General features: G+C 41.9%; 1 protein-coding gene across 1 annotated transcript in view; it reads right to left on the bottom strand.

Annotated features, from left to right (window-relative positions):
- RIN3 (Ras and Rab interactor 3) overlaps window positions 1–13,614 on the bottom strand; it is a 163,093-nt gene that overhangs the window by 107,182 nt on the left and 42,297 nt on the right. Inside the window, exon 2 of the mRNA XM_043980311.1 lies at window positions 1,903–2,116. Coding sequence (XP_043836246.1) covers window positions 1,903–2,116 — 214 coding nt within the window. The remainder of the gene's footprint in view (window positions 1–1,902; window positions 2,117–13,614) is intronic.

The following is a 13,614-nucleotide window of genomic DNA, read 5'->3' as shown; positions in this document are numbered from 1 at the left end:
CAGAGTTGTCCATGGGGGCCCTAACTATAGACAACTAGGGGGAAGACAGACAGAGAGAGAGAAACAGAGAGAGACACAGAGAGAGAGAGAGAGAGAGAGAGAGAGAGAGAGAGAGAGAGAGAGAGAGAGAGATTAAAGGGAGGCAAGAAATGCTGAGAGCAAAGGGGAAATATTTCCTTTTTTGGTACAATTTGGTATTTGTCCTAAAAGAGTGGATTCCAGGACCTAGCACAGTAATTAACACTTAGGTGCTTAATAAATTCTCACTGATAAAATAGATTAATTGATTGATAACATGCTAGACTTAGAGTCCGGAAGACCTGAGTTCAAATTTGGCCTCTGACACTTTACTAACTGTGAAATCCTGAGCAAGTCACTTAACCTTGCTTGCAGAAGAAGAGTTCTGGAACTGGGATACTGCCTCAGGCACTGATTAGCTAGCTGTGTGACCCTGGTCAAGCTACTTAACTGGTCTTCCTCAGTTTCCTCATCTGTAAAATGGGAATAATAATGGCCTCTACCTTCTAGTGTAATTCTGAAGATAAAAATGAGTTAATATTTGTAAAGTGCTCAGCAAACCTTAAAGCATTATGTAAATGTTAGCTATTATTATTATTATTATTACTAATTGAGCAACCATTTGTCTGAACCTTGGTTTCCTCACTATGTAAAAATGGGGATAGAACATCAATCTAAGGTAAATACTTTGCAAACCTTACAGTACAATAGAAATGTGAGTTGTTATTGTGATTGCTATTATTCCAGCTGTCTTGACTTCCTTCCCCAATAGGAGCCAGAGGGGTGTGGTTCTTCCGGCCACAGTACAAAAATCTGCTCCCAGGCCTTCCCCTCCCCAGGCACAGAACTCATATTCCTACACATAGGTAGAGAGGGCCATTCCTGGGCATCTCTGCAGAATGTTCCTCACACACTTTCCCCTGAGGCTCCCCAATGTTTCCCTAGCAGGTGGGAAATGAACTTCTTCCACCTCAAAAAAACCCATCATCTTTGGAAAACTCTGCTCTGCTCTTTCATGCTCAGGATGGAAGGGCTAATTTTACCTGCATCTTCATGAGTGGGGAGGATTAGCAGGTAATTGGGCAGAAACCTCTGTTTTTATTTTACAAATTGAGTCCACTTCTCTACTCAGAGCCTTAAACTCATCCCCTCCAGAAGATTGTCCCATGGATAATTTCTCTTTCTTTCTCTTTATCCCTTTCCCTCCCTCCTTCTATCTCTGTCTCTGCCTGTCTCTTCTCCCCCCTTCCTCCTCTCTTTATTTTTAGCTTTTTATTCTCACCTATAAACCTGTTCAGGTCAGTGATATTTTGTTTTGTTTTGTTTCGTTCTTTGTTGTTGTGATTTCACCTTGTTCATTTGCTGTTTTGTAGATTGCATTTTCTGCCCTCTTTATTTTATTTAGGTTATGAAAGGCTTATTAATTTTCTTATTCTTCTTTTCAAAGAACCAGCTTTTAATTTTGTTTTTCATTTCTACAGTCCTATCTCTCTTCCACCCTCACCCAAGCCATCAGGGTGAAGTGACTTGCTCAAGGTCATTCAGCTAGTGTCTGAGGCTGGATCTGAACTCGGGTCCTCCTGACTCCAGGGCAAGTGCTTTATCCACCATGCTACCTAGCTGCCCCCAGAGATAGCTTTAAAAAACAAACAAAAACCCTCTGCTTGACTTTACCATCCTCTCAAGCTATCATTCTCTATTTCTCCTTCCTTTTGCCGCCAAACTCCTAGAAAATGTTGGCTACTCTCACTGCCCCCATTTTTTACATCACTTCTTTACCATTCAGGTCAATACCTCTTTGGCAATGCTCCAGCACGTCAATGTCCTTGCTAAAATGTGGCACCCAGAGCCGAACATACATGATAAGTATCAAGCCCAACTCACCCCAGTTGTTTCCCTTTCCAGGATCTGAGCTGCCTTGTCCCGGTCCATGTCCAACTGTAGCCAGACTGGGCAGGTGGCAATAAGCTTCTCCAGAACACTAATTCCCCGGGGAAGGCATTTGCTCAGGGCAGCTGACCAAAGGGACTCAGTGTCTTCTTCCTCTTCATCATCTGTCTTTTCTTCTTTCTCTCCTTGTCCATTATCTGGAATAGGACTGAAGGGACAAAAGAACGTGATCACTGAATAGGCAGATATCCTAAAGGGGAATTGGTGATAATTTTTAAAAAAGAAAGAATTAGAAATATAATGCCTGACTTCTCAATGTTTTTCTGTAGCAGTGATTGTCTGTAATTCCTAAATTCTCTAGCAAAATTCACATGGTTGGGGCAGCTAGGTGGCGCAGTGAATGGAGCGCCGACCCTGGAGTCGGGAGTGCCTGAGTTCAGATCAGGCCTCAAACACTTAACACTTGCTGGCTGTGTGACCCTGGGCAAGTCACTTAACCCTAATTGCCTCACCAAAAAAAAAAAAAAGAAAAGAAAATTCACATGGTTGACACTGTTTCATTTTCATCTTTGTCTGCTCAACACAGGCAACATGATGTCACGGATAGAGAACTGGCCTTGGAAACAGGAAGACATGAAATCAAGTCCTGCCTCTCCTGGGACATGCTGGTAGATATTTAACAACTGGTTTTCTGGGGCGGGAGTGGGGGGTGTGGGGGGGAAGTATTTTTGATGCATTTTCTTTTATTTTTTAAAATTAAATGAAATTTTTATTTTTTCCCCAATTACATATAAAGATATTTTTTTGAGTTCCAAATTTTTCTTCCCCTCTCCCTTCCCTCCCCCATCCCGAGGTCAGCAAGCAATTTGATATAGGTTACACATTACAATCATGTTAAACATATTTCCATGTTAGTCATGTTGTAAGAGAAAAATCAGAACAAAAGGAAGAAAAATTCAAGAAAGAAACAATAACAATAACAAAAAAGCAGCAACAAAAGTGAAAACAGTATGCTTCAATCTGCATCCAGACTCCATGTGGAGAGCACTTTCCACCATAAGTCTTTTGGCATTCAGCAATACAATGATCCAAGACAGAGTTAAGTCAAACACAGTTGATCATCACACAATGTTGTTGATACTATGTACAATGTTGGGGGTGGGGGGTGGGGGGCCCACAGCTCTGTGGGGCAATGAATAAAGCACCACCGGCCCTGGATTCAGGAGGACCTGAGTTCAAATCCAGCCTCAGACACTTGATACTTACTAGCTGTGTGATCCTGGGCAAGTCACTTAACCCTCATTGCCCGGAATACAAAACAAAACAAAACAACAACCAGTGTTCTCTTGGTTTTGTTCATTTCACTCAGCACATGATACACTTTCAAGTTTTATCTGTTACTAACATTTTCTCTATCACTTTCTTAAGTCCAGAAAGTCTTTTAGACAAACTGGTACTTGTCTAACCATAGCCCTCCTGTACTCTATTTGGGAAACTCATTTTTTGTATCCAAATATAAGATTTTACATTTATTGCTATAAACTTTATCCTATTAGATCCAGCCCAATGTCCTAGCCCTCTGGAATCTGAACCTGCCATCTAGAATGTTAATCCTTCCAATTTGGTGTGATTGGAAAATTCAATGAGATCTGACCCATGTCACATCTTCAGAGTGCTTCTATTCCGTGTGGAACAAAATACAAGCTCAGTGAGGTCAGGGACCATCTCATCTAAACATTTCTCCTCCCCCAGTGCCTAGCACAGCTTCATTTCACTTGGGAGGAATATACAGTCAGTGTTTAATGTTTGCAGAATGAATGACAACATCTGAACATTGATATACTTGCCTCATGCTGAAAGCAGAGAAGTAGAATTATAGCTAGCTAAAGAGTAACATCTTCATGGAGTCCTGTATTTCATTATTTGGATGCTATGGTGGAAGAAACAGTACCCCAGGGGCTTATAGCACTCCACAAATAGAGGTGAAAAGTAGAAAAAGGAAGATCCTAGACAATGTGAGCTATCAGCCTCAGTCCTAAGAATTTGCCACTTTTCACCTTTTTCCTCCTTCCCTTCAGCCCTCACTTAATCTTAAAACCATAAAATGATACTTATAAATGACCTTAGGACATAGAATATAGCTGGGTGGCATAGTGGTTAGAGTGCTGATCCTAGAGTGAGGAAAACTAGAGTTCAAATCCAGGCTTGGACATTTACTACTTGTGTGACCCTGGCATGTCACCTCAACTCAGCCTCAGTTTCTCTATCTCTAATAATAGCATCTACCTCCCAGAGTTTTTGTGAGGATCAAATGAAATAATATTTTTAAAGAATTATGCAAACCTGAAAGCATTATATAAATTATCATCATCATTATTATTAATGTTAGAGAATAAGACAGAGAATGTTGGCGTTTGAAGGGACTTTAAAACATGGAATGTCGAAACACAAAAAGACTAAATTTTAAAACCTGGAAAGGTCTTGAGAACATAGAATGCTGAGGTTTGAACTGGCCAGTTAGGCATGGGGACCCGTGTCTGGGCTGGTTCTCCTTGAGAAGCTAAACCATAGGACAGACACACCTAAAGAAGGAAGATAAGCGGCACCCACTCAGGCCTGAGATAACTCCAGGACCACCACCCTCCATTCTAGTCTCCCCCTACCCCTTGGGTAGATAGTCCCATTAGGCGTGACTGCTGCCTGAGTGGAGCCAAGGGGACAGATATAGCTCCAACAACCGCCCCTCACCTGACTTCTCCCAAGCCACCCAATAAGGGACATTCCACTCTCAGGTGATCACCCCCATCTACCAACTATAAAAGCTATGGCCTTTCTCCTGTATGAAGAGATAGGTATCTCAGAGAATCATGTGTCTCTGTTATCTCCCTTTGAGAGAAGTTTGTCTTCTCTTGGTTTCCTTTCTCTAGCGCTCAAATAAAAGATAATTCCTGTCTTTTAAAATAGTGTTTTACCTGGATTACCTCTGATTCCTGCAACAACTTTCTAATATAGGATTTATTACTCCCATTTTTTAGATAAGGAAAATAAAGCTTGGAGAGATTAAGTTACTTGTGTGACTACACAGTAAGGACATGTCAGAGCTGAAACCCAAATCTTCTGAATCTTTTCTCACCATGCTACCTTTCTAATTACAACAGCCTCCTCTCAGAAGTTTGTCTTTGTATTAACATAGTTTTGTACACAAGTTTCAAAACAAGTATTCCCATCCAGGAAAGACTTGATGATTATCTTGTTCTAGCTTGACCCCAGGGATACTCACTCCCCTACAGGGCATGAGGGCCATTGCCCAGAAGCCTGGGATTAACCTGTACTTTTGTGCCCTTGGAACTGAATCTCTGCCAAGTGACCTAACCTCACCAGCTCCTTGCCCAGGCTGCCTTGTCAGGACTGAGAGCACCTTTTCTTTTATAACAAAAGAAATCATGAAAATATGAATCTACTCTTGCTCCAAATGTATCTTCAGTTCTCTGAAGACACTATGGGAGGGAATAGCAGTGGAAATAGTGTTGAATAGTGGAAAGAACACTAGGTTGGAAGTCAGGAGACCTAGGTTCTTGTTCTAGTTTTGCTGTTTTCCTATCTCTATGACCTTGAGCCAAACAGTTTCCTTTTAGGGACTTCTCAAGTCTCCTTTGTAAAAAATAGGGGTCAGACTCGAGCTGGAGCCTGTATCATTGTAATGCTACTAAGCCTGCTTAGGGAGTGCTGCCACAGGCTTCCTCTTCTGCCTTGGGCAGATGGAAGGATGATACTAATGTGTTAACATGGTGTGTGGTTTAGCCTATCATCCAAGCTAACCACAGAGACACCTGCTTGATTATGTGGGAACCACACACGCACATCTAAACCTCAAACTCCACAGGAGACTGGAGATAAACTGAAAGGCAGGACCCAAGGTTGAGCTTCCTTCAGAGTCTCCACTACTTTTTTTTTTTTTTGCGGGGCAATGGGGGTTAAGTGACTTGCCCAGGGTCACACAGCTAGTAAGTGTCAAGTGTCTGAGGCCGGATTTGAACTCAGGTACTCCTGAATCCAGGGCCGGTGCTTTATCCACTGCGCCACCTAGCCGCCCCTCCACTACATTTTTTTTTAAGAAGTACCCTTAGTTTCTCCTATGATCTGGATTCCTTTTTCCTGCAGGCAAAGCAGGGAATAACTTATGGATAAATTATGGACATAGACCTTGGCTGATTGGAAAGCACTTCTCACATGTGTCAAGCTCATTTGGCCCTTTCAAGAAACCCAAAGGTAGGCAGGTAAAGTACTAGTAGACTCATTTTGTAAAGGAGGAAACTCTGGCTCAGAGCAGTTAAGTGACTGGCTTTGAGGTCCCAAGAATAAGTAAGTGGTAGACACAGGACACATAGATCTCCTGAGTTCAAATATACCATAGCTATGTATGTATATAGAAATTGGTATAGGTACAAGTATAGTTACATGTATATACTCATGTAAATATGTAATACATTATATGCATATATGTGTCCTAAAAGTCTTGTTTCAATTAAAAGCTTTATCATTTGGGACTAAGACTACAATGCACTAAGACTTTTGGGACACCCTGTATATGACCGGGGAAGGAGGGAGGTTGCTTTTTTTTTTTTTTTTTGTGAGCAATGAGGGTTAAGTGACTTGCACAGGGTCATACAGCTAGTATGTGTCAAGTATCTGAGGCCCCATTTGAACTCAGGTCCTCCTGAATCCAGGACAGGTGCTTTATCCACTGTGCCACCAAGCTTTCCCCTGTATATATTTGTATGCAGAACTAACTAAAATTTATTATTTACATATTTTATCTCATTTTAGCCTTACAACAACCCTGTGAGGCAGTAACTACAGGTATTATTTGCATTTTACAGATAAGGAAACAAACATGTTGATTTGGAGACACAAAGTGACTGACTGGTGGCCACCCAGCTAGAAAGTATGATTTGAATGCAGGTGATCCAGTGTTCTTTCTACTAAGCCATATTTTCTATTAATACTAATACCAGTTACAGCTAGGTGGTGCACTGGATAGAGCGCCGGCCCTGGATTCAGGAGGATGTGAGTTCAAATGGGCCTCAGACACTTGACCCTGGGCAAGTCACTTAACCCTCATTGGCCCCCCCCCATTTTTTTTTAAATTAAAAAAAAATACTAATACCAGTACTAATAAATATTAGGAAGACTGGTGATGAAACCATTATAGAGAAGTGATGGACTTAGGGTACAAAATGAAAAACACATATATACATACATTTTATATATAATACACATATATGCAGAGACAGACAAGACAAACAGAGAGACAGGGAGACAGAGAGAGAGAGCCATTGGGGGAATTTGTCTTGCTTAACTGTTATAAGAAATTTTCTTCTCTCTTCCCTCCCCTGCCCCAGTGTGAAGGAAGGAGAGAAAATACCTATCTGTTCATTTTTTAAAAATAAGAGGCAGGGGGCAGCTAGGTGGTGCAGTGGATAAAGCACTGGCCTTGGATTCAGGAGGACCTGAGTTCAAATCCAGCCTCAGACACTTGACACTTCCTAGCTGTGTGACACGGGGCAAGTTACTTAACTCTCATTGCCCCACACAAAAAAAAAAAAAGAGGTAGGGGGTGCCACAGATGCGAAATGTTATATGGATGTTCAGACAGGGTCATTTTATTGTTAGTTTTGCTTAACTGTTTTGCTGGTACAAGAGACCTTGGGAACTTGAAGTAATCTGTAAATGTGTTTAATGTAAAAATGAAACTCATCAATAAAACTGAAAGTATAAAAAGAAATTAGTTTTAACCTCATAGAACAGCTGATAGGGTGTGGGGAAGACTCAGGGATTCCACCACACTTTGAGAACCTCTGGTGTAGATCAAAACCCATCTATACCATCACACTCTGTGTGATTCTTGTCTACCCCTCTTCTATGACTCTTTTCTAGAAGATCTGCCTACCCAATGTGCTGGAGACCATTATTTGAATTGTCTCGAACTTTACAAATAGCCAGGGCAAAACTCCATCCTATCTTCACTTAGTCTTGTACCACGGCTAACCTCATTTTCTGGTCATCTGTGTCTATGGATGAGTCATTGTTGGGAATATGCCATCCCTGCTCACCACACATGGTTTTCCATTGTTCCTTGGGGCACAGAGGGTATATATATATATATATATATTTTTTTTTTCATTCTCCTGAGATTGTAGTGTTCTATGATTCATAGCCAAAGAGCATTATAATTGCTATCATTCCCTATAGATAGTGATCTCCTGTTTATAGATGGCATCATGATAGTTGCATCAAGACCCAGAATACTACAGGGACTTCTTGAGAAAAAAACTAAGGTTATTCTGAATACATTGGCCAAGTTACTCACCTGGGAAAAAAACCAAATCTATGAAAAATGCATTTTATCTAACTTGTATGGATGGCCCATCAAGATATCACCCTGAGGGGCAGCTAGCTGGTGCAGTGGATAGAGCACCGGCCCTGGAGTCAGGAGGACCTGAGTTCAAATCCGGCCTCAGACACTTGACCCTTCTGGCTGTGTGACCCTGGGCAAGTCACTTAACCCCAATTGCCTCACTAAAAACAAACAAACAAACAAACAAACAAAAAGATATCACCCTGGAAATCTTTAAAATGCTCTAAAAATATGAATTATCATTACTAGAAAGGATGTTCCTAAAGGGTATAACGACATCTCATCTCAGTTTGATTTTCAGCTTCCCCTCAGTACCTTGCACATATCGTGGTGAGTGGTAGGAGGACAAAAAAAAAATTGTTGAATGGATAAATGAATAAAATTCACAACTTCCCTTTCTATTTAAACTCCGACTTCAGCCATCATGGAAGTTTGCTTGGGTACACAGTGGCAACTTTCATCAGCGGTGGTGACCTCTGTTAATGAGCAGCCTGCCTTCCACAAAATAATGAGCCTCTTCTCACAGAGGCTCCCCTGGAAACAATAATAGTTTCAGGACAATTTTCCCTTCCGCTCACAAGTAATGAAACAATTGTCTCATGCCAGTAGTATAACTCCATGAGGTTTGCAGAATTAGGCTAGAGCCAGGGGGAAACGAAGTTCGATCCCAAACCACTTCATTATGGAAAGTGACTCAGGAAAACCCTACCTACCCCCTGGGCCTCAAGGTGTAAATCCCAGAGCCTGGTGCTCTCCTATATTTGGGGGATTTGTCCATGGAGGGTTTTCTAATCAGCTCTCAGAAGGAAAGATCTGATTGACATCTTCCACTGTTAAAATATACAGTGGTGGTGCCCCTGTTCCTGAGAAAGGAAGAAAGCCCAACTTCCTGGGAGGGTTGGGGGCATGGAAGCTGACGTGTGGAAAGAGATGACCTGGCATACTGAGGGTGATGGGACCTGGGCCAGTCTCTAAACCTGCTTCAAAGGAAAGAGAGGCAGTGGCCCAACTATAAACAGATCCACAAAAATCATCCTCTGGGCTGCCAACTTTAGGTCTCTGGGAAAGCAATTCAGAAAAGGACAGAAAGATGTGCACCCTAATGAGACCTTGAGATAGGGAACTATTGTTATCAATGTCACTGGATAGACAAGTGCAAAACTCCAGGGATACAGGGGAGAGAGGGAAGAAAAGGTCCCTAGTCATCTCCTGCTTTGTTCAGTGCAACAAACAGCCTTCTCCAACCACATCCTCTCTTCCTCCAATAATGATGATAATTTCATTGCTGTTCAGTCGTTTCAGTCGGGTCTGACTCTATGATCCTGTAAAACTGGCGTGGCTTACCTTTTCCTTCTCCAGCTCATTTTACAGATGAGGAAACTGAGGCAAACAGAGTTAACTGATTTGCCCAGCTAGTAAGTGTCTGAGGGGTCACGAAGAGTTGGACATGATGGAAACAAATGAGCGACAACAGCAGTATCATACAAGTTTACAACCTTGGAGTCCTCTACCTCCTATATCTAATCAGTTGCTAAATCTTGTTGATTCTACCTCTTCAACATCTCTCCTGTCTCCTTAACATCCTTATCATCTCTGAGTGGCCTATTACTTAGTCTCCTAAATTATTCCCTAAGCATTCAGTGCCTTCTTCAATCCTTCCTTCACACAACTGCTAAACGGATATAACTCTCTTTCTTTCTTTCTTTCTTTTTTTTTTTGGTGGGGCAATGAGGGTTAAGTGACTTGCCCAGGGTCACACAGCTAGTAAGTATAAAGTGTCTGAGGCTGTATTTGAACTCAGGTCTTCCTGAATCCAGGGCCGGTGCTTTATCCACTGTACCACCTAGCTGCCCCCCTAAACGGATATAACTCAAACATAGGTTTGAACAGGTTTGAACCCCAACTCAAGAAGTTCCCTTGTCCTTCTTATTGCCCTTGGGATAAAATACAGACTCCTTTATACAGTGTTTAAAGTCTACCACTATTTGGCTTCCATTTGCTTTTCCAACACTGGTGCACTTGCTGATTTGTGTACACAACATCCCCTCTCCCACTTGTGTTTGGGGAAAACTCAGTCTCCTCACCTCTGCCTCTTGGAACCCCTCCTTAGCGCCTTTCAGAAGTCAAGGGTCAGGAGCAGCTAGGTGGTGCAGTGGATAGAGCACCAGCCCTGGGGTCAGGAGTATCTGAGTTCAAATCTGACCTCAGACACTTAACACTTACTAGCTGTGTGACCCTGGGCAAGTCACTTAACCTCAAATGCCTCACTAAAAAAAAAAAACAAAAAACAAAACAACCCAGAAGTCAAGGGTCAGCTCAAGGGCCACATTGTACAAGAGATCTTGCCTAATTTTCTCTGCCACAAAATTACTTTGTAATTACCTTGTGTGTATTTTATGTTTATGTAACTGTATACCTGTTGTCTTATTCCAAGAGAATGGAAAGGGAAAAACAGGGATTCTTTGGATTTTGTCCTTACATGCTATACCAAGTGCCTCACTCAGACTTAGAACACAGAGGATGCTTAATAAATACTTATTGAGGGGCAGCTAGGTGACACAGTGGATAAAGCACCGGCCCTGAATTCAGGAGGACCTCAGTTCAAATGTGGCCTCAGATACTTGACACTTACTAGCTGTGCGACCCTGGGCAAATAACTCAATCCTCATTACCCATCCCCCCAAATACTTATTGGATCAAAATGAATAGTTTTATTCAGCCTTTGCCAAAAACACACCCTACTCGTGTGAGTACCCATGTCTTTTGTTTGTTCTCAACCTGTTCAGCTGTATCTGACTCTGTGACTATGTAGACCATACTGTCCATGGGGTTTTCTTGGCAAAGATATTAGAGCAGTTTGCCATTTCCTTCTTTAGCTCATTTTACAGATGAGGAAACTGGAGCAAACAGGGTTAAGTAACTGGTCCAGGGTCATACAGCTATTGTCTATGGCTGCATTTGAACTCAGATCTTCTTGACTCTAGACCCAGCTCTCTATCCACTGGGCCATCCAGCTGCCTCCCTGTTCTGCTCTACCAGTCTACCAGTTTGGAATGTTCTTCTCTTAATGCTACCTCCTCCAGGAAATCTTCTCTGATTCTGCCTGGCTATAATGACAACAGGTCAGGCTTCATATGACACTTTGTTTTAGTTCACTTCAATAAACATCTCTCACGTGCCTACTTTGTGCATGGCATGGTCAAAATGAAATGAAAATGGACTAAAAAAAAAAAAGAAAATCACCTGTGCCCTCAAGAAGCTTATATTCTGAACTTCCGCAGTACCTGGAGTCACAGACTCATTTAATATCAGAGTTAGAAGGGCCCCTAAGAGATTCTTTTCATGGGCAGGTAGGTGATGCAATGGATAGAGTGTAGGGCCTGGAGTCAGGAGGATGAGAGTTCAAATTTAGCCTCAGATACTTACTAGCAGTATGATCCTGGGCAAGTCACTTAATCCCGTTTGCTTTAGTTTCCTCATCTGTAAAATGAGCTAGAGAAGGAATGGCTAAATCACTCTAGTATCTTTGCCAAGAAAACCCCAAATGGGGTCATGAAGAGTTAGACACAACTTAAAAACAACAAATAAGAGATACTTTAATCCAAAGGTTCTTAAAAATTTTTTGTCATGTCCTTTACAAATCTAGTGAAGCCTATGGACTCCTTCCCAGAATAATGTGTTAAAATGCACCTCATAGGGGCAGCTAGGTGGCGCAGTGGATTGAGCACTGGCCCTGGAGTCAGGAGTACCTGAGTTCAAATCTGGCCTCAGATACTTAACACTTACTAGCTGTGTGACCCTGGGCAAGTCACTTAACCCCAATTGCCTCACTAAAAAAAAAAAAATGCACCTAATAAAATCCACAGGATTAAAAAGGAAACCAATTCTAGTGAAATACAGATATCAAAATATTTTACAAACTAGATTTTTGGGCCCCAGGGTAAAAACTCCCAGGTCTAGCCAAATTATGTCATTTTAATAGACAAGGATGCTGAGATGTAGGGAAATCCACATGGATAAGAGATCAGGAGATCAGTACTTTCTCCAATATACCAGTTTGTCCTAGTCAGTCCCACAGTTTAACACTAAAACCTATGTTGGACCTGTTTTGGGGGAGACTTGCGACCTTGATTGGGGTCACCCAAAAGAATTGGAGGCTCATCATGAATCTTGTAAAATAAAGAGATTTATTAGGAGAAATATGGCTGGGGAACAGATCACCTAGTAAGTAAGTAGAAGTAAGAAGTAGAGTAGTAAGTAAGAAGTAAGAGAAGACTGGTCTTTTGTATTTTTACCAGGAGGGAAGGAAGTTACAAAGAACTAGGAGGGAAATGTAACAACTGGGAGGGGATTTTGGAATAATGGGGCATCAGTAAGATATGCAGCACCCATCCATATTTTGCATATCAGTTTACCAGGGTAGTGCTCCTCAACACCCATTCCTGAGGTGGGAGGCAGAGCTGCCCCTCCCCTGGGAGAGTTCAAGGATTCCTAGGGAGGGTTGGGATCTTTTGGTTTCTTGGGGTCCCACTGCATTCCCATAACAGACCAGACCTGTGATTTCACTGGAGAGAGAACTTCATCAATACAGAGCTATACTAGCTATATAATTAGTGTTCTTAGAGTTGCCCCAGGCATCTAGAGGTTAAGTGACTTGCCCAGTATCAGACAGCCAGTACATATAAGCCAACACATACAAAAATTTTACAAGAACCCGTATTTTCCAAACTCAGAGGCCAGATCCTTTTTCACTATGCTGTTCTATCTCTCCCATTATTAGACTGAAAGGACGTTAAGAGACAAGGACCACGTCTTCTTAACCCTTCATTATGTTGTCTACCAGACTATACAGGATGTCCCCAAAGTCTTGGTGCAGTTTTAATTTTCTAACTTCGTGTGTACTAAAACTTGAGGGGCACCCTATTTAGTATAAGTGCAGCTGAAGCAAGCACGGGGGCACCCTCTTTAGTTAAATTGATCAACATAGCAGGAACCCAAGAAATGTTTGTTGATTGACTGAGGTCAAAGGAGAAGAAAAGGGCGTGGAGGGGAAGACAGCCCGGAAGGAAAATTAGTGGGACAAAGAGGACAGCCAAGTTCTACAGATATGGAGAAATAAACTTCCCAATAGAAACAATGTTATAAGGGCGATTAAATTCCAGGAGCAGTTTACAAAAGCCAGTTTTACTAACAATGAGGCTGAGCAGTAGAAAGACTATCATTTCCCCCTATTCCAATGGAAAGTGCCTAATGAATTCCAATGAGAAACTCCAAGGAATTAGTCCTTT

This window comes from Dromiciops gliroides, chromosome 2 (genome assembly GCF_019393635.1).
Source record: "Dromiciops gliroides isolate mDroGli1 chromosome 2, mDroGli1.pri, whole genome shotgun sequence".
NCBI classification, from domain to species: domain Eukaryota; kingdom Metazoa; phylum Chordata; class Mammalia; order Microbiotheria; family Microbiotheriidae; genus Dromiciops; species Dromiciops gliroides.
Note: the sequence above shows the minus strand (reverse complement) of the source record. Positions and strands in the feature narration are given on the sequence as shown.